Raw genomic sequence first — 22689 nt, 5'->3', positions numbered from 1 at the left:
TACTCTCCCTTTTTACAATTTATAAAAATGACCTTTGGGAAACTTATTAAGGCAGGTCTAATCATATTGTATCATTCTAATTCATTACATTTTGTAAAAAATAGAAAAACTTGAATATTTTCTGTAAACTTAAAGACAGATTAAAAAAGGTTTGGTACGAATGCCGAACAACATAAGCAGGAAACATAAAAAGTAAAATGGCAACCCTTTTCTGTTTCCTTTAGTTTGTGCTAACATTGTTGTCTTCACAATGTTTTGCATACAACATAGGAATCCTAACATCATCTTTTCCCAAATGTTATGAGTGCATTTAGAATTATATGACAACTGTATGTTCATTTTAGTTTTTTTCTTCAAAATTAATGAAATGTCTGGAATTTATGTAAATACAGTAAACAAATTCTTATGTCACAGATGGTTTCGGTTATGGACAGACTTGTGGAAATTATCTTCGACATAGACTAGCCAGAGTAATGTAAAACTTAACATAAGATCTACGATTTAAAAAATAGCCCCACAATTTAACTAAATACAACACACACCTGAGCACTTCTTATATTTTGATTTGATACTTCTAAAATACAGACATGAAACATAATATTCATCTGGAATCAAATATTTGTGAAATCGATTTATATTTTCATAATGATAAGCTTGGCCTCTCTACAGATTGACCTCTCTATAGCTTGGCTTAAAAAGAGGAATAACTGGTCACTACTTCAATTATGTTTTTACAAAAGAAACAGGAGAAAACGTGTCCTCTTGTATTCAACAATATTGACATATAATTCAAAAGATGATTTCTTGTTCTGGCAAGTCAAAGATATACTTCTTGTCGAAACTAAGGCTTTCTGATGGTAATGGAATGCAACTCATTGTTCATTGTTACCAGAGCATAGAGACTATGTTTGTTTCAATGTAAGATCGAACCAAACTTCACCTAGTAAACACCATCTTGTAAGATATGCTGCTCATAAGTGTGAAGATAATCGTATTGATCTTTAGTCACCACAAAAGATAAAACAACAAATTTGTATAGTGTATGCCTCGTCAATGATTTTAAGCAATCATACACATTTTGTTCACACTAATATTTCAACAATATCTAAACTTGAATGAAATATTTACTTAATTCACACGTCTTATTTTCTATTGTTGCAGAGTGAAATCTCAAATAAACCAGCTTGAGAAAGTCCTCACAGATTAAAGAGACTTACTTAAACAATGTCCTAGTATCTACTTAGGGTTGGATGTCTCCTTAACCCTTAGCCTGCTAAATTTCTATAATGGACTGGTCCATCATTCAATTTGGGCAATACCATTTATTATTCGAAGGGGTGTTCACTGAAAATTTACTGACTGAATAGCGAACAGTGCAGACCATGATCAGACTGCACGGATGTGCAGGCTGATCTTGGTCTGCACTGGTCGCAAAGGCAGACTTACTGCCGCCAGCAGGCAAAGGGTTAAAACGGTGTTTGATGACTTTCATGGTTTCTCTCGTGTTTCTTTGAAACAAAAATGATATATCTAATATATCTGTGTAGTTAGCTGCGTATTTATATTTTTACAAAGTGACATATCATATTATCTCAGTACATTCAGTATACTAGTATTCAGTATACTAGCACTATAGCATTTGAACAAGGATGAATGAAATGTAACAACATATTTTATATACGTAAAAGAAATTTATTACGTACTTATTAGATTAAAGAAATATAGTTCAGAGATTGACATAAAAGGTTGTTTTTTTATTAACATAAAAACATTTCAACGAGTAATTATTCAAAATAATTAAAGAAAGCCAGGACTATGGGTACATTGAGCATGGTGTCATATAGGAATAATATGACAATGGATACGTCTTAGAAAAATTATCCCACGATATCTAAATTTTTTGCAGTCCTGGATCATGTTATACTAGAAACATCCGGAGACCAAAATATGTATACACTCCAGTATATTAGATTAAATACCAAAAATACTGTCGGAAAAGCGATTCTTGAAATTCGGTCGAATGTTCGAGCTTTCTCCCGACTAGGAGCAAACATGTTGAATCTTGACTTTTTTCTCTCATGTACAACCTGCAGTAAAATAAAGCAATATCTCAATACCGCTGAATATAGGAGAACATATACCTGCTGTAATACAGGTATACTTGACATAGTTTAACGATCGTATTTTTGTTTTTATATTTAACCTGCTGTACATAACATAGATCACGTACATGTCCATACTGCAAAAAAAATGTTCATATCTTATAGAATATCGTGAACCAATAAAATATTCGTATATGATGCTGGAAACATGGTTTATGACAGTGTCACCTTCATGCATAATTAAGTTTAATACACGAACTTGCTGTGGGAAAATTGTTTTCACAAGCCTATGTGTCAGTTTAAAAGGCAAATAAATCATGATTTAAAACATAAAGTCTCTTAGCATAGCTCTATAAATTGAATCTTGTGCTGAGAGCAACCTATAATATTTCAACAAATATTTCAAGAACAAACATTATTTAATCTTTATGAAGCAATTATATAATGGGAGAATGCGACCTTTTACAATCTTATGTTATTCAACACCATTTTCAGCACATTTTGGAAATTGAAAGAAAACATGCAAGATTTCGTAAGGCACTTTAGCTTCGCGCTAATAAATTGCCTACTTTCTACATTTCAGAACTTAACAGACAAAATTCTAAAAGGATAATTTGATTCGATTTATGTGTCATTTCATCAACATGAAAATTTACTCAGAAATATTTCTCGTTTAAATAAGCGTATCATTTTGAAGAAAAAATAATCGTTTTCAAAAGATATTAATACATGAATCCCCTGTTATTGCAAACAAAAAGGAGATACAATTGAAGCATCTAGATGTAAACCGTTTTGTCACCTTATTCTCTTGAAATCATAAAACAATCTATTTATAGCTGTTTTATGCCTTACCAAGTTATTAAAAAGTAGTTATTGCTAATTGATTATAGAGCAATCTTACAAAATAGGTAAACTTAAACAGTTACTCTTGTTTAGTAAAGTATTTCAAAATAGGCCGTCACATTTTGTTTCCTAAAGTTCTCATACTTTTATATATTTTGCTTTCCAAATGTGCATATGGCGTCAGTTTTATGTCGGACAACGCGATTGTGCCTTAGACAAAACGCGTTTATGACCGTTTTAAATGACCGATTGTGTTTTTTTATGTTTGAAGCAATCTATGGTAACAAGTTCGTATAGCGGACATGATACTGAATATAACGGCACCGGTTATAGTAATTTGCACATAACAGGAAAATAGTTGTAGAACACGTCTACGTGTTTACTGAATATTCCTCCCTCGTACTTAGGAGATTACTTGAAATTATTTTGAAAAATGTTTCCGGTAATATAGTTGATTTTTTTTTTTGCTTTAATTTGCTTTTAAGATTTAGTCACACTGAAAAAATTACGCAATATGACCTCTGTTGAATTTTAATGGTAGAAGAAGACCTAAGGTGCTCTCCGAATGTTCTTTCAGCCACAAATTAAACAAGCATTTGCCTTTACGTTACGCAGATTGATGGCTTTCTCATATAAAACATTTCTGCATCCAACAGTTGTGGCAGGCATGTGATTTGAAGGCAGCGATCTTAACCACTCGGCCACGGAGGCTTCCGCTTTTTTATTATCATTATGTAACCTACTAGGAATCTAAAGGTATACATACCTGTAAATTATTGCCATTTTGACCATTGCCTGGCTGAGATAGTGTGCCGTCAAGTCCGTTACTTTTTCGTCGTTTCTCTACGCGTGAAAATACGTTGACATATGCAAACTCGATCAATGCAGCAAACACAAATATCAAACATGCTGCTAGCCAAACGTCGATTGCTGTGAATAGAATTAAAACGCCTTATTATAAGACAGTTTTATAGGCGTAATGACATTTTAATCCAACGCGGTTAAACAAATTTAAACATTGTACAGAGACCAAAGGGCAGTATATTATTTTTCAACAATTCAGACATGTTATTGAAATCGAGTCAAACTGTGTTACTAATGAATACCTATAAAAAGAGAAATGTGTAAGTATTTCATAGACTTAATCGTTGACACACAACTTACGATAATACAGATACAATACATTTGCCTTTCACATAATTAACGGCTAACTAATTATTAGTTGACATTTCTGGCATCTATGAAAGAGAGTGGTGTTTGGTATATAGTATGTCGTTTGATTACCATAATACACAGTGACTGACCTTTGACATACGACACTTTAGGTAATGATGAGCGAGCACCTGAGCTTTGAGTTGTCATGGTGAGTACGGTAAGCAACCCAAGAGAAATTCGTGCAGGAACTGCATCCACGTCCAGCCAGAAGGATACCCATGACAGTATAACAATTAAAATACTTGGAATGTATACTTGGGTTAAATAGTAGCCAAAACTCCTTGTCATGTCGAACTCAAGCATGATACACGTGTAATTAACTGAAAACAATATTTCACAATAATTCAGTGTTATGATTGGGCTTCTAAACAGAGTTGACATAACAGTTTTGTCCGTATCTTTTTATTCCATTGCTTTGTATAACCAGACCTGTGATATGATAATGTTTTCGTTAAAGCAACGGTCATTGGCAACACAGAAATGGTTAACTATCTAAAAATCTATGGAAGCATACAATGCTATCAAGCAAAATAATAGCAGACTTGGTTACACTGCGACCTTTTAGGACCAGCTTATATAACATCACTTCGCCCAAATACAGGGAAACTGTTTGCGATCTCCACACAGCAGTCAAAAAAGACAAAAAATCTACCAGAACATCCTTTGGAAGCATAAAAGGTAAACAAAATCAAACAGATTAATTAATCATGGTCATCACTCACAAACCAGTCATCTTGACCATCTTAATTAAAGATTCATCATATAGCAATAATCATCCTGACGTTTCAGTGAACATATATTTATAACTTGGTAACAAAATTACCTAAACTGCATATAAGGAAATTGCAACATGTAATTCTAACGCAGATTTCAGGAAATACCCTAAACATTCAAACATTCAAAAAAGACGGAAATTTACTATCATTATACATGAATGTAAACGTATGAAATAAAACTATCTTAATACATGTAGTATGCTTTCAAACAAAACGAAAAACTAGTGTCAATATAAGTTACAAGGATTTTACCTTTTGTCCATCATTTAATAAATAAATAAATATATAAATAAATTAATTAATTAATTTTTGGCAAAATACCCATTTCTACTAAGTGTTATGCTACTACTGCTTATCCTACCTCCAAGGTATTGCTTATCGCAACGTACAGTGACCATCTTCCCTAGATCAAATTGTGCTAGCATAAGTCGCGGATCTACAGTTACAGGCTCTGAATTCCAGATGAAATTGAGATTCTCTGTACTATAGGCGTCTGCAATTACACGTTATTTTTTCAACATAGCATTTGATTTTTTTCTAAAGAAACTTTTAGCCGCTTAAACTGGCCTGTATTTGAAATGCAAAATCTAAGTCCAAGTTTAATACAGAAATGTATAAATAGCAGATAAAACAAACTTAATAGATTACACCTAAGTTTTGAGTTTGTTTAGCCCTCTGTGTTTTTATATGATCGGCAAATTAATTATAAATCGCTGGCGCATTTCATTGCTTCTGTTGTTCATTTTGCATGAACTCTTTCTTAAAAAGACCACACTCACTGAATATTCATTTCTAATTCTTCTGAAGTTTTTCAATTTCTAATACGCTGATCCACAAAGATATAATATCATATTTCCAAAGCAATGTCAGTAGGTTTCAGTAAATTATAAATTCTTATACCTGTTACATATCGCACCATTCAAATTATCTACCAAAGTTATGTGATTATACAACACGGATACTTACAACTTTCCATCATAATGTAGCACCTTTGGTAATCTAGAGGATATTTTCGTAAGTCCATGTTACATTTCAACGTTGCTGTTATTCTAAAAAGATGGTAGTAAAAATATCCTTTATTCTTTCTGGTACATTTATTAGAGCGGTATAATTCAGGCTTAATTTTTTTAAGCTTTATGACGTGCTTTTTGAATATCTTTGAAATCGAAGGAAAACATTATTAAAAATAGCATAAGCACAGGCATCATTCTAAGTCTGAAATTTAGACTTGGAATTTACATATTTGAAATTTCAAGTTGCCATAATTTCTTTGGTAACGTATCTACACTGCTAATGCTGAATATAGCTCTTTATTGTAGTATGTACTATATCTTCAGAATCAGTACAAGATTTATAAATACAGGCCTAAGGTAAAATGTAATTTTGACAATTCAGACACTTTTTTGGAACTTTAAACGTTAGAACATTGAAAATTAGCCCCATTTATTTGTGGTGATATTTGTTGTACAAAAACGATTGTCTTCGAAACAAAATCTTCTCATTTAACCTACAGGAACAATACACGGAACGATCTTCTGACTAAATATTTGCATTGTATTCCGAAATTATTTATGAACAAATTAATTACAGAACTTAATATATTATATAAAAATTAATGCATAAAGAATTTCCTGGTTTCAACGTATGCTTTTTACTAGTAAGAGTTTTATTTCATGCTGAGTTTCTGAAATTAACATAAAAACACTCGAAGTATGGAAAAAAGTCAAATACAATGAAACTTTTATTTTTGCAGCCAAACCAATTTACAGATCATTTCAAAATAGCATTATCGTAGTTTGCATACCTTATACTGTATTGAATACGTCCCTCTGGATAGATATGCATCAATTTATTTGGTACTGTAACCGAATGGAAATGAGCTTGCTTTTCATTGGCTATAAATAGATCTGGTATCCATATTTGGTCCATCAGTCTTGAATCCAGTTCTAACGATCGAAGTCTAGGAATTGGTGTATACGTCAGTCTACTATCGTTCCATGTTTGTCGAAGAAACATCCCGACAGAATAATCCTGTAATTACAACAAAGGATTACATAGTCGGCATATTAAATCCATGGACAAATACATTTGTTTAATTCTTGTAATCAATCAGCTTCCCAGTGTAGAGGCATGAAATCAAGCGTTTTGACATTTCCATTACATGTTGTAATTGTAAATTGCTCTCCACATCGTTGCTTATGATAAACTGTAATTGAATACGAGAGAAATTTAATTTCATTAAGTAAACGCTATTTGTCACAGTTACGTTTGCCATTTGACGTGAGGAAATGTTCGTGGGTACTCTACCAGTGCTGATATGTTCTCTGCAAGTGAGGTTTGGCGAAATGTTAGTAAGTAAGTAAGTAATGAGATATTTGGCAGTGCCAATTTACAATATGGTCCACTGTTGGTTGTCATTACGGATCCGTAACCTTAACGTATAGAAAGATTCAATCTGACATTTCATCAAGTATCAAACTACGTTACTATACCGATATTTTAGTTATTTCTTTTCCTAAATGTGTATCTCTTGATTAAGTGTTTTATGAATCCATGTACGAAATTTAATCATGAATTAGATACTTTGACTATTCAGACACACGAATGTATCAACCTCTCATGTGTACAAAGCTTGCAATTTAGGAAAAAACAGTTTCATGCTATAAAGCTAAAACATTTTCAACGCTGATGCATACGCGTACCTAGTACGATTTCTTTGGTTAGTTGTTCCATATAAAGGAATAGTTCTTACCATATCCGATTCACTGATACTGTCGATATTTGTGATGTGGAGCTGTACATAGACCTCTACTGGAAAATCTATATGAGCCGTGCCATGGGAAAACCAACATAGTGGGTGTGCGACCAGCATGGATCCAGACCAGTCTGCGCATCCGCGCAGTCTGGTCAGGATCCATGCTGTTCGCTAACAGTTTCTCCAATTCCAATAGGCTTTAAAAGCGAACAGCATGGAGCCTGACCAGACTGCGCGGATGCGCAGGCTGGTCTGAATCCATGCTGGTCGCACACCCACTATGTTGGTTTTCCCATGGCACGGCTCATATTAAAAAGTTAACATAACGCAGCTGTCATTTTACAAAATAACTTAACCGTCTTCCTCTACATACTTTCAGATCGGAAGGCTCTGAGCTGAATGTCCATTCCCTCAAGTGAATTGTGACTTTAACTTATCATGATAATCGAATATAATCTTCAGTTAATTTAATTCTGTAGTGAATCTCATTGTTACCAACGTCGTGACTGAAAATGTATCTTGAACGAAATGTTTAGGAGTGTTTATTGAATTTGACCATATTTAATAACTTTTACTAATAAAAAGATAAATTTTAGATACATACAGCAACGTAATATATGATCAACGAACACAAGAAGTTCATTTCCCTTACTGAAACTTCTGTCAAAAGATTTCACAGAGGATTTTATCAATGTTTACAGTCAAGCTATTTCAGAAAGGGAAGTGTCCACTTAGTAATCACAAGCGTATGCTTGGTAAAGGAAACAAAGCTCTCGAAAAATGAGGAATAAAGTAAAAATTGTACGACAATTTTGCAAGTTTACGAAAATATTTAGGAGTGTTTATTGAATTTGACCATATTTAGTAACTTTTACTAATAAAAAGATAAATTTTTGTGGCAATCGTAAGCCGCTAAGATATCCAAAATGTCAATATAAAGCTGTGTCTAATAGAACTGGGAAACAAATTAACATCAAAATAAGGTGGCCAACCAATATAAATCATCTTTATAAACCATTATGCAAACACAACATTTAATTATTACGAACACTTGGATATTGACAAAAAAAAAAGACAAATACGTTAGCCATTTGTCACAACAACTGACAGTGTATTATGGTCTCTCAGACCGCTGTTTAATAACATATTGCTTCGAGATCACTTTAAATATCTGATCAATATGCTTGACAAAACAGTAATTAATTTGGAAAAGCAGTTACATTTCCTCCTCAATTGATTTGTTCGTGCACAGAATGTTAAATTTAAACCATAAAGGTTTTTTATCAAACTATCAAACTGGAATTCGCAGAAAGGCTTCCGTGTCAATTCTATATTGAATTAACAGAATCACACAATGTGTTTGCTTAGTAATTGATAAACAGGAAATAGCAAAGCCACATGTTTTTGACTGCAATTTGTCTGAAATTCGGCGAACACTAATCATTAAGAAAACCTATCAATAATATGTAACAAACAATACCATATTTTTATAGATATGCGTTGGCCTTTCAAGTAGATTTCTACAACAAAAAAAAAAAAAAAACTATTGGCAAGGTGACTCTACCTTTTGTGACGACAATTCATAATTTAACATGTCCAAAACATTGCAGAATGATACTAATTTCACTTGGGTAATGATTAAATTTTACTCGGACTTTATCATAGACTCCCTGCGTAAAATCTAAAACTTTTAACTAAAATAAAGGTATTAAATCGATATAATATTTCAATGAAACTTCAAAGTTTTGTTGTTTGTTGCATCATCTGGGGAATGTGGAGTGAAAAATCTTAATTTGATTTCTAAAATAGTGTGATAGTTATTTCTAAAGTCACTATATGTTCATTGTAAATATACTTCGTTATACCCAAGTGGAAACTGGCAGGTACTCGAAAATGCAGCTCTCTGATTGGTCAGTTAGAACCCCTAATGTACTGTGGTGTCATGATAAAGTTATGAATTCTTAAAACATAGATCATAAGATAATTATACATTTACCGTCTTCATAATTTGGTGGTATACGTGGATCGTACCCTTTCAGAAGATCATCAATGGTTCTCTGTCTAAAATGAAGAAACTTCCTTCATAATTAACTGCAAATATCAACAATCAACAAGTATTCTATGGAATATTGACTTCGCTCGTTTTAGACAGATAAATATCTTTCGCATAATAGCTTCATCTAATCATAATGCTTATCACTGAAAGTCATCTCAGTAAGACATTTCTAGCAATACTTCTATCGGCAGTATCTTGAAAAAGCAGTACCACATACGATATGTTTGTAAACACTACTACAATGACTAAGCTTCGAAATATTACATCACATAAATATTCTTTTCTAAATTGATATTTCTTCATATATAATAGCTACACGGAAAAATGAGAAAACACCATGTCAAAATAATCATTTTATGCATTATGGAAACCATTCAAGTAAGCCTTTGACTATAAACATATTAAGATTATTTGGTAATATATCAAAAATAAACTTAAAAAGAGCGTATTCTTTGTGTACACCATACACAACCTTTCAGACTTATTTTTAGTTAGGTACTGAGACCTTTCGCCAGCCTCCTTTAGATTCGCAACCTGTACATGTATTGCACCAACTGTCAAAAGTAAACGTTCGATGTTGAGCAGAACAAGGAAGAAAGACGAAACCTCTGTCCTCATAGTTCATTTATACAAAATGTCACTGTATCTGAAATTATATGTAAAATGACTTGAAATTCATCTTTTTACATTATAAAGTAAGTACATATGTGCATGAAAGTACCAAATTAAGAGTGTTCAAATTCCTGAAAGTTTTAGTAATAAATGCTTTACATGTATGTGTAAACTTTTCTCTCATGTTTTACATTTAATTTAAACATCATTCTAGTTTTCAATCCTTATATTTTACAAACTACTAAGGATATTGAACATTCAAAAGAAACCATGGATGAAAAATAAAGATAATGACCTGTTCGAAATCTGAATTGTTGACAATCTACTCTGTTAACTTTTGATTGGTTTACTCAAATAAGTTACATAAAGTCTATATATATATATAAATTTACTAAGAGAAGCATTGTTAGATAATTTCATAAAATTTTGTTTTTGTCATTGTTTCTATTATTATTATTGTTAGAAGGTATTATGATCTTGACGAGCATTTTCGATAAATTAAACACTTTAAGCACAAATAATAGTTTGAGATTTTTATTACAGCTGCAAGGAACAACCTTGATCGCTTTTCATTAGACCGCATTATAAGGCATGTTTAAACATTCATTGTCCATGTACGATAAATATTTAGAAAAAAGCTATATAAACATGTATTGTATACTGTCTAAATTAAATAAGAGGTGTCCTGATGCGAATGACCTTTATCTGAAAATAACACATGCATTTGGAATGAAAATGGCATACATATATTTTCTCTACATATATATGTTTTTAGTATTCTTACTATTGCAAAGGATGGAAATAATATTTCTAAACGTTCTTAATTGTTTTAATATTAACAACAAATTATTATAATAACAGAGCTCAGCAGGACACATTTCGGCGAAAGTTATGGTAATCATTTTAGCATCGAAAGGCAAGATCAAGTATGTTACCGTAACATTTTGACAGGTATGGAACCCTGTTAGGGACATCGCGTTCTCACCCCGCGCCTTTCACAGATGCTCTAGAAAAAAATGAATGGATACTACTAAATTTCTTTTGGAAAAACGAAATAAAAAAAACACGCAAGATTCAATTGTTTGTTTCGCGCACTTTTTTTTCACAAACGTCGGTGGTGGAAAAACACGACATTTATGGTAGAATCTCTCGTGTTTTTCTTTTCATTTGACTCAATGATCCCGGACTTACTTTCAGACACTATCATAAGTCCGGGATCATTGAGTCCTTTGAGAAAAAAAATGCGAGATTCTACATTTATGTATCTTATATTTTCATCTGAGAATGTTCGTCATAAGTTTGTTTTAACTACTCTGCAATCCAATAACCTGTCAATTCTGTAGACCTTAAATAAATGTAACTCGAGCTATTATAATCAGTAAGAAAGTTTCCATATTTCTCAACATCTTAATTATGTCTACTAAGATACGTAGTTTAGCAGTAGCATATTTTCAAACCATGTACTTTCTTCACAACAACAATTCCGGGGCTTTTGGGTCAACTGAATTAATCTGACGTCTGAAACAAAGTATAAGATATACCGCTGACACGAGACAAATATGTACATGTAACTTACAAATAGATATAATATAAATTAAATTTATCAAATACGTTTATAACACAACGTGGGCATTATTTGTGTAACAAGTCATCATGTGATGTTCTTCATAAAAATAAAAGATTTTCACGTGATTTTTATTCTTTTGCACGTAAGGAATCATTGAAACTAAATCAAGAAATTGTTTAAGCGTTTTTAGTATTCAAAGGTTATGTACCTTAATTAGAGTACAGTTGTAGCAAATCGAACGAGATATATTTTACAGACATAAACCTCGTATTGAAATGCACTTGATAGCGTTTTTCAGGGATTTAGTGAAATTAAAACATTTTTTTTAGTTGATGCTGAAGAGCTATGCTTTAGAAAATGTTTGTGAGTTCACAGTACTTCTAGGTTTCTATTAAACAATGAATTGCTGAAACGTTTCTGTTGTTACATGTGTTTAATTTCAGGTAGACATAATATTTAATGTTATTGCTTTTTAAATGTAATTCAACGCTTCTCCGTACTTTTTTTAGGGTTATGGTGTGCGGATTACAAATAACTTTTTTTCCTTTAACAAATTGCACATATTTGTATCTTCTGATATTGCGTAGAATTTTAACTCCCTTTTATTGTACTTCATATCGTTTATGCAACTATGGATAAATTTATTCATAATACGCTAGTTTGGTGTGGTCGTTCAAAATCTTGTGGTGTAAAAAATGGATTTTAGATGGATTTAAACAGTTTTTTAACTAGTAAATTTAGAACTGGATATTAGAATATTGAATAAGGAATACACATATAAATTTACATGGGGAAAGGAAAACGGATAAGAACTGAAAAAAGGAAAAACAGTAGTGAAGGAGAGAACAATGATCATACGCTAAAGGCGGGAAGGTATAGGTCAAAATCTGGCTCGGATTCTAACCCAGTATTAGTGAGCGAAGTTCTTAATCAGACTAACGGTATTTTGTACAATAGTGAAAATCTCGATAACAGTGTATTTGATCCTTCATGTGTACCGATTGAAGAGTCAGTAGGGCAGTCCAAAACTTCTGAAAGTACGCACGCAAGCAAAATGGCAACAAACATAAGCAAACAAGAAACAAGTAATGATGATCTTCTAGCATATATGAAGAAACTAGACACAAAAATCACTAACATGGACACTAAACTGCAAACGCTAGAAACACTAGAAAAAAAAGTTGATAGCTTTGAAAATGAACTAAAGAAAATATGGACAAAACTACATGGCATGGACCAAAAAACTAATGAAAGGATTAATTCAATTGAAGAAAAAACGGATTCTGTTGACTTTGCACTTGCGCAAACTGCAAGCAAATTAACACTTTTAGAAAAGCAAAGGGAGAACTTACAAAATGATGTGACATACTTGCAATCGCAATCTATGCGAAATAATCTCATTTTCTCTAACATACCAGAGGACCCTGCGGAGAAAACTGAGGACACAGAAATCAAATTAAGACAATTTATGGTTGACAAAATGAAAATTGCACAGGATCTAGTGGACAGTATATCTTTTGAGAGAGTACACCGTATGGGCAGTAAATCAAATGGACGCTATCGTAGTATCGTTGCGAAATTCACTCTATACAAAGAGAAGGAATTAGTACGTAAACAGTGGAAGGCCCTATCTGGTACACCATACTTTGTAAACGAACAACTCCCAAAAGAAGTTGTCGACAAGAGAAAGAAACTCGTCCCAAAGATGAAAGCAGCCCGGGAACAAGGTAAGACCTCATGGATATCCTACGACACCCTTTACATCGACGGTAAACCTGTCAGAGACTAGGAGTTCGCTGGGGATGAACTTAAGATCCTTTCCTGGAACATAAATGGGCTAGGTAAAGCCAAAAGAGACAGTATTGAGCTTGTAGATATATTATCAAAACATGACATTATATTTCTGTATGAAACTTTTGCTACCAAAGACAGTAATATTGCTCTATCTGATTATGTAACTCATAATTTTTATAGAAAATTCCAGCATCGTAGAGCAAAAAGACCGAGTGGTGGAATTGCATTATATTATAGGGAATCAATTGCTGATGGCATTTCTATTGTTGAAAATAAATATGACACTCTACTTTGGATTAAACTAGATAAAACTTTTTTTCATACAGAAAACGATATTTATATATGTGGTGTGTACCTCTGGGGAGAAGATTCCCCGGCTTACAATACAGTAAATGTTGATCTGTTTGACTGCCTTGAAAATGATGTTAGTCTTTATGAAACCCTAGGTTCGGTATATTTAGCAGGCGATTTTAATAGCCGAGTGGGTGATAAACATGATTTTATTATTTGTGATCGTATAAATCAGTCATTCGATGATGACTGTTATGTTCCCGACAAGTACATAGACCGGGCCTCAATGGATAAGACCTGTAATACCCATGGAGTTAAATTAATTGACCTGTGTCGATCAAATAACCTCCGCTTAGTCAACGGGAGATTAGGTAGTGATTGTAATACTGGAATGTATACATATGTTTCGCAAAACGGGGCGTCCGTTATTGACTATGTTATAACCAATGAAATTAATTTTTCAAATATAATTCTTTTTGTATACAAAGTATAAACGAATGGAGTGATCACGCTCCCGTTACTTTTTCATTATACACAAATTATAGCACACCTGTTTTAGAAGAAAGTGTTAGTACTAGATATAAATGGGTAAATGACCTACAAAATACCTACCGGGTAGGTCTGATTGCAAAATTACCTGACCTTAATCGCCTTACGAGCGATATTGATAAAAATGATCTCATGTCCATTAATACTATGTTAAATAGATTTACAAGTCTAATTAGGGAAGTAGCAGATCCACTTTTTTCCAAAACTTATGTAAGTAAAAAGCGTGTTACATTTGCAGATAGTTACTCTGTAAGTGATGCAGACTGGTTTGATGCTGATTGTAGATTATTAAAAAATACATACTTAGATGCATTGAGTGCTTTTAATAGTTGTAAAAATTTAGCCAGTAGGCAATATTTTTGTCGATGTAAAAAGGAATATAAAGATTTAATTCGTAGAAAAAAGAAAGCTTATATTAAAATGAAATACTCTGAAATTGAACGATTACGGTTTTGTAATCCCAAGCAATTCTGGAAACATTTTAAGAAAAATAAATATACTGGTACAAAAGATGATATATCTTTAGATGAATTTAAAAATTATTTCGAAAATTTGTCGAACAATGTATTTCAGTCCCAAAATGATGAATGTAAAGCTTTTTGTAATGAACATGATTTTAATTCTTCGGACTGTAGTTATGAAGAATTGAATGTCCCCATTACATGTGAAGAAATACAGAAGGCTGTAAAGTCGCTTAAGTCAAACAAAGCTGCAGGTTCAGACTGTCTTTTAAACGAGTATTTTATTGAATCTATAGACGTATTGTGTTCACATTTTTGTGATGTGTTTAATGCTATTTTAGAGTCTGGTTTTTTCCCAGACAAATGGACAGAGGGTATTATTGTACCGGTATTTAAAAAAGGTGACCCCAAAGTTGTAAATAATATTATAGGGGAATAACTCTAGTTAGTTGTATGTCTAAGTTATTTACTACAATATTAAATAATAGAATTGAAACATTTTGTAACAATTATTCAGTAATTTCTGATTGCCAATTCAGTTTTAGAAAAGGAAAGTCTACTGTTGATGCTGTATTTATTCTGCAGTCTGTTATACAACATTACCTAAATAATAACAAACGCTTATATGTAGGATTTATTGATTTAAAATCCTGTTTTGATAGTATTTGTAGAAATTCACTATGGTTGAAAATGTACAAGTGTGGCATTCAAGGAAAAATTCTGCGCATTATAAAGGATATGTATGATAAAGTAAAATCATGCGTAAGATGCTGTAATTCATATTCTGATTTTTTCCAGTATGCAATAGGCTTACGTCAAGGGGAGGTAATTTCGCCTATACTCTTTTCTCTCTTCGTAGAAGACCTTGAATTGTACTTACAAGGCAATTTTAGTTCTGGTTTATTGATTGACGACATTGTATTAATTCTATTACTTTTTGCCGATGATATGGCAATTATGGGTAAAACTCCGGAAGATCTGCAGAATAGTCTTGATTTATTACACACATATTGTATACAATGGGGATTAGAAGTTAATGTTATGAAAACTAAAATTGTTGTATTTAGGAAAAGGGGAATTACTTTCGCTAGAGAAAGATGGTTTTACATAACCAACCGATAGAAGTTGTAGATTATTTTAATTATCTTGGTACAGTTTTTAACTATACAGGGAGTTTTGTGTTAAACCAAGAACATTTGATTGGTAAAGCATTAAAGGCTTTAAACGTTTTATTGTATAACTGTAAAGATTTTGATTTTAAACCAAAGTTATTATGTCAGTTGTTTGATTCTTTTGTAGGCTCTATTTTGTCATACTGTTCTGAAGTATGGGGCCACAATAAGTCAAAAGATATTGAGCGTGTACATATTAAATTTTGTAAAAGAATCTTAAATGTTAGAAGTAGCACTTGTAATGCAAGTGTTTATGGTGAGTTAGGTAGGCACCCTCTATATATTGATAGATATGTGAGAATAATAAAATATTGGTGCAAATTAATAAATACTGATAATATTATATTAAGGAAAGTCTATGAACTAGGTGTATCTGATTGTAATATAGGTAAAAAGAACTGGGTATCGAATGTTAAAAACGTATTAGATATGTATGGCTTTTCTGAATATTTCAATAATACTAGTTTGATAGATTGTAAAATGTTTCCAAAGATTTTTAAACAAAGACTTATTGATAATTACATGCAAGAGTGGTTTGCATCTGTTGAAAATAGTGCCGTGTTAGATCTTTATAAAAATTGTATAACAACTCTCACATATAAATGTTACTTAGATTTATTACCTAAAAGTTATAGATTTTTTGTTACAAGAATAAGAATATCTGCACATACTCTTAGAATTCAAACTGGTCGATACGGACAAAATAGAATACCACGTAATGAACGATACTGTTTATGTTGTAACACTATAGATATTGAAGATGAATATCATTTCATTTTAATATGCCCATGTTATATAGATATTAGAAGAAAATACATTAAGAAGTATTATTGTAATAGACCATCGATGTACAAATTCATTGAACTTATTACTACAAATAAAAAGGGTATATTATTAAATCTTGCAAAGTATATTAAAGAATCTGTTAAAACTAGAAATATGATTATGAATGCTAACAATTAATATTAACATATGCGTCTTCTATTAGCAATTTTAACAACACATTTAAGCCTACTTGTTGATAGAATTATTATAAATATATTATGAATGTTATATTATAACTGTTCATCCTCCATCATTAAACATTACTTTTTGTTGTTTAATTATTATATTATTCATAATTATCATATGTTTGAAAGATCATGTTAACGTGACATTGTATTATCAAAATATGTTGTTTATTATGCATGACGATGTACCATGTACAAGTCTTAAATAAAATTCTGTTCTGTTCTGTTCTGTTCTGTTTAATTCATGTCTTTCGTTTCAACCTCTATGTTAAATACTAAGGAAGAATTTTAAATTATTATCATAATGTTAGAGGAACATATATTAGACTGGCTATAGCCAAATAAATTATCCTCTTTAAATAAAGTTATTTTCTATTATTATTAATGCCAACGACACATTTTAATGTCATATTGATATCCAGTTTGTCCGTAGTAAATACCACTGAATAATCTATATTGCGAAAATTGAATACAGACCGTATGTTTTGGTAAGGGTGTACGCTAAACATTGCTGTATTATCATAAATAATATCCCGATGTACATTTAAATATCACTTTCATTTGTCTATCATGCGGAGAGTGAATTTACAATTTGTTACAAGTTGTAATTTACAGCTATTTTTTTCAATAAACAGTCATCTATTATATTATGGAGATGGATTGTATACTAGGATAATTGTTTAATGTTTACTTCAAAAGTAGTCAATGCAGTACATGCTCTTAAATTAAAATTAATTCAAAATTTAAACATCAATTTACCCAAATATCCAACAATATTTGTTTTATTAATTACATGTTTTGTAAAATACTATATGCAATGAAATGTCATATACATCCAACTAAAGGTTGACTAAATATTGAAGCTATAGCAACCAGAGACAGTTTCCAATATCTCAATCCAACTAGATCTATGTTAATACGTAGCTGAAAGCCTTAATTTGTTAGTTCATTTTCACTGAAACGATGTTTAGCTCGTCTGATTTTTGGAAAAAGAATCTACGAGGTATTGCCGTCACTTGATCGTCGGCGTTGGCTTCGGTTAAAATTTTTGTTTGCATTTTGTCAGAATTATGGCCCTTTTGTACTTGGAGAATTTGAGTTTCTTGGTTTAGGTCCACCTTTCTCATGAACTATAAGAGCTACAGCTTTGAAACATTGCACATTATGCAGATCAAGAGCCATAACTCTCATCTGCATTTTGTCAGAATTATGTCCCTTTTTGTACTTAGAAATTCTTAACTATAACACTTTTCGTACATACTGACCAGCACTTGCAGACGGGTGATGGCACCCGTAGGCGGTGCTCTTGTTACTGTATCTAAACTGTATCATCTCACAGATAAGTCAGTTTCAGTAGAGGCTACACTTGAAAAACATTGTCAGTATATACATTTTAAAATATAATTATAAATATATGTACGCATGCGAATTGAACACATTACGCCAACTTCTATCGAGAATCTATTGTATACTTATCCCATGAAGTGTTATTACTATAATATCATTACAAAATCTCTGACGACACCTCTACATTTTTACACATTTTTCTATGGTGTATTTTATTTTACTTTTTATCTTTTAAAGTTTGTTTATAACTTAGGATTTAGTGAGTTGTTGTTCGTGGACAATGCACTTCTAATTGCCCTCTACCCCTGTGGATTAAGAGTTTAATGGACAGATAGACAGAAATACAGACATACATACCTACGGACAGAGTGATTTATATAGGTTTTCCGTCATAAGAATGGGCCCTTATTACCCTGTTAATTGCAAAGTGTCAAGAGTCTTAATTTAAACAGATATTAAAACTTTTAGAGTGCCCATCAGGAAAAGGCTATACATACAATCAATGCACAATTATATGAAAACTAGCAATAATGAACAGCACACTCGCACAAAAATTAAATTTTTAGTCAACTTATTTACGGAATACGTTAAATGTCTAAATGCAATATAGATCGACTTTATGAACATCATAAACGATGCCGGACGCTAAAATAGTAATAAAGTTTGAACTTATCACTTATACGCACATGTATATTTATGTAATACGCTCGATTGACATTGCAAGATATTTAATTACCAGTTATAGTAAAAACATTTTGTTTAACTTTTTTTCATTCGAAAAAATTGGAGTTACGAAGTATAAATCATTGGACCAATAAAGTAAACGATAGCTTATGCAACAAATATTACAGGCTATCAAACTTATCTTTGAGTCAAATTTAGTTTTATTTTACTTACATCTAAATCCGTAGTTAGTTACAGTATCCTGACTACAAATCTAAAATCCGCATCTTGAGTAAAAGCTGTCAAATGTAAAACAATATGGAATAATTTCAAAGAAGAATTTAGTGCAACTTAACTATACGGCTCCCTTGGATTGTTTCCAATATTTAATATGCAATTGATCGTTCCAGTGGATAAGAATCTACGCTACTCTGGTTCAAACGCTTCATTTTATTACAGAATTTAACTTGAACTATTCAATACGTTTGACTAGTAATGTGAAACAGTCAAGCAAGTTTAATTTGAAATATTCCAATATATTTGTCTGTAACAGGAAACATTCTATCCAATTTGTTTTATAAAAATGTACTAGTCATGTGAAGCCTTGAAGCAGATCCATTTTCCCTCGTGTTAATACACTTTCAAGAGACAGAAAGCTTTCTGTGTAATGTACAAAAATAATTTTACTTGATAGCTTTAATACTTCTTGTGTTACATCAAAATAATAGATGCCTACTTCTGATACAATATCAGACATTCAAGGCAGAGCAGAATGAAAGATGACATTACATTTGAACTGAAACGCCGCGATTAGATTATTCGTACATTCGGTTTTCTCGTGAAATAACGGTTACCGTATTATTTCTTACAAAAGAGATTGCAAACAGCCTGTAAATCAATCTTTGAGGTTTTGCTAATAATTGTACAACTTTTTTTGCGTATATAGTAGGCTGGGACAGACAGTATGTCCCTCCATTTATTAACAAACAAATATAATCGCCACTGATAATATTTTACTTAAGTATACTAATTTTTATATTAAATTACTCAGTCTGTGTGTAATAAACACAAATTATTCAGATTGTTGCTATTGCACGATATTAAGAGGATATTATACAGCCTGACGGATGTATAGTGTGCCTGAAGACGACACAGGGTTATTTTACAGGTACTGGCCCTCAGCTCGAGGAATAATACCGGTCAGTCACGCTAATATTGTCTTAAGGCACGTTAATCCTGTTTTACAACCATATCTGAGTTGGTGCCAGTGTCTACGTCGACATCCCGATTTGTCACACACACCTATTCACTGTAATGATCAAGTATGCAATGTACAGGTTTTCTTTGAATAGACAGTCTGGTTCGTAAACTTGCCAGATCGGTGTAAAGCAAAAACAAATGAGCCGCGCCATGAGAAAACCAACATAGTGCGTTTGCGACCAGCATGGATCCAGACTAGCGTGTGCATCCGCGCAGTCTGGTCTGGATCCATGATGTTCACTTTCAAAGCCTATTGCAAGTAGAGAACCCGCTAGCGAACAGCATGGATCCTGGTCTGGATCTGGATCCATACTGGTCGCAATTGCACTATATTGGTTTTCTCATGGTGCGGCTCATTAATGCCATCCTGGCACCCAGAGGTGATAACCAGTACTGTCTAACTTGAAACTTCTATGGACAGCATTTCCGAAATTCTAGTATTCAGTAAAAGGATGGGAACCTAGGTCTTCTAGATTGACAGGTCAAAGTGTATTTGTTTCTCATGGTAGCACTGTCCACTTGTCCTTATTCGGCTTATATAAGAAATTATCTAAAGGCGTTTTATAAATCCCTAAATAAACAATAATATGTACTATAAATGACTGTTAATTCAGATCTAAGACATCTTACCTACCGGCTTCTTTGTTCCGATGCGGTCTATAAACACCTTATGGTACTTCCGCCATCTTGAATTTAGGGTGACCTTCATTTGAGGTGTGAAAATATAGTGAACAAAGGCATTCAAATGCAGCTGTTCCAGAGTACAAAAACAGCTCAGTTTGCAAGACCTAAACTAAAAGTAGCTGTATAAAAAGTAAAACTAAAATTTGGAAATAAACAAAGAAGATATTTTACCTGTATTTTTCCAAATTTTTCGTTAGAATTATAAATCCTTTCAAAATACTTTATTAAAAATTCATGAATGGCAAAAGTTAGTTCAAAGCTTCAGTTAGTACATAGGAGAATTGTCTTACTGAATAGAACTAAACTTAGTACAAAATCTGTTTTCAAATCTGACAACCTCATGTATTAAAACGAAAATAAATCTGTACATATTGCTATTTTCAGCATACATAAAAGTAGTGCAATGTGCGGACGATGATTTTTCTACGTATGGTGTACCAAACTGCCTAAAATTGTAAGAGAAGTCTCAGACTTAATGTGAACAAGATTTGGCAACGATCCGAAATTCTTTTCAAGGATTGTGAAAGTATAAGAAAGGTTTAGTTTATTATAGTGGAATTTATGTACTTACGCGCTGCTTATCTCACGGAAAATTTGGTGGAAATGGAATTTCCGGTACTTCCTGCGGTAACTACCGAAATTACCTAACGAAACTTTCTCACACATACGTGATTGTATATTTATAAATTATGAAAAACAATCGAAATATTTGCTTTTTCACGATATATGCAAATATTTTTAGACAATCTTGAAACATTTGGCCACAGTATTTCCGCATACTGGTCCGGGACAAGTTCGATGTGTATAGTGATTCCTTATTAGATGTTTCATGCGTTGTAAACTATCCAATTTTGATCTTTCGACATTTTATACAATATGAGAATTTATGCAGCATGTTTTTCAAAACACAGTAAGAATAAATCGCAGAAAAACTGTACAGCCGAATATGGTAGGAGGTAATACAATTTGTTTACAGTTGTACATAACTACGAAACATTTTATAAAATGCAATCAGTTGAACTTCTCACGCGAAAACCTGATGATTAAAATCAGCAATATCTCAAAGTAACTTTTCTGTATCTTGGTTCTTCGTTAAACAATGATATTTCTTCACACTTTCATAGATTTAAACTGATAATAAATATGCATTGAAATTCCGGCATAGAAATGGACACTGACTTTACATTAGAGATTACTGCGGTGTTGACAGCGGAAGCAGCGGTCCAGTACTAAGACTGTCTACGAAACCAAGGATATCGAGTTCTTTATCTGAACATTAAGAACATTGGGATCAGTGTTCAGTATAAACTTGCTATTTGCCGAGTGAACACTTGTTTTCTATCGTGGTTAATATAAAGTAGACTAGTAAATATTCGTACATATGCATAATCTTATAAACACTTCTTTAATCTTTGTTCTCTGAAATTAACAAATAACTGGCTCAACTGAGACACCATACTTTAAAGTAAATTCACTTTATTCACCACAAGGTTCAAAATGCACGGGAATCTCGTGATAGTACATGCCTTTAA

At 32.3% G+C, this 22689-nt stretch overlaps 1 protein-coding gene across 2 annotated transcripts; it reads right to left on the bottom strand.

The window, feature by feature from the left end:
• Window positions 1-1670: 1670 nt before the first annotated feature.
• On the bottom strand, window positions 1671-19901 carry LOC123557062 (glycine receptor subunit alpha-2-like). 2 transcript variants are annotated; one of them, XM_045348271.2, is made up of 10 exons: window positions 19448-19901; window positions 10253-10393; window positions 9688-9752; window positions 7689-7756; window positions 6741-6967; window positions 5903-5985; window positions 5298-5429; window positions 4250-4480; window positions 3712-3875; window positions 1671-2087 (listed from the first exon to the last, which is right to left on the bottom strand). In XM_045348271.2, exons 2-10 carry the CDS (start codon window positions 10363-10365, stop codon window positions 1914-1916), a joined length of 1257 nt encoding a protein of 418 aa, XP_045204206.2. In that variant the 5' UTR covers window positions 10366-10393; window positions 19448-19901; the 3' UTR covers window positions 1671-1913. The 2 variants fall into 2 exon arrangements, with proteins under 2 accessions (XP_045204206.2, XP_045204205.2); XM_045348270.2 differs by having other exon boundaries at window positions 1672-2087; window positions 10220-10393.
• Window positions 19902-22689: the final 2788 nt, after the last annotated feature.

The sequence above is a fragment of the Mercenaria mercenaria genome, chromosome 5 (genome assembly GCF_021730395.1).
Source record: "Mercenaria mercenaria strain notata chromosome 5, MADL_Memer_1, whole genome shotgun sequence".
Lineage (NCBI taxonomy): Eukaryota > Metazoa > Mollusca > Bivalvia > Venerida > Veneridae > Mercenaria > Mercenaria mercenaria.
Note: the sequence above shows the minus strand (reverse complement) of the source record. Positions and strands in the feature narration are given on the sequence as shown.

Bases quoted from the DNA above. Each gene is read 5' to 3' on its own strand.
- LOC123557062 (XM_045348270.2), bottom strand. From the start codon at position 10,365: ATGAGGACAGAGGTTTCGTCTTTCTTCCTTGTTCTGCTCAACATCGAA. The intron at 3,876-4,249 runs GTCAGTCACTGT...TTCTATTCACAG, and splicing joins TAAAGTGTCGTATGTCAAAG to CAATCGACGTTTGGCTAGCA. The intron at 2,088-3,711 runs GTATGTATACCT...ATTTTACTGCAG, and splicing joins AAAATGGCAATAATTTACAG to GTTGTACATGAGAGAAAAAA.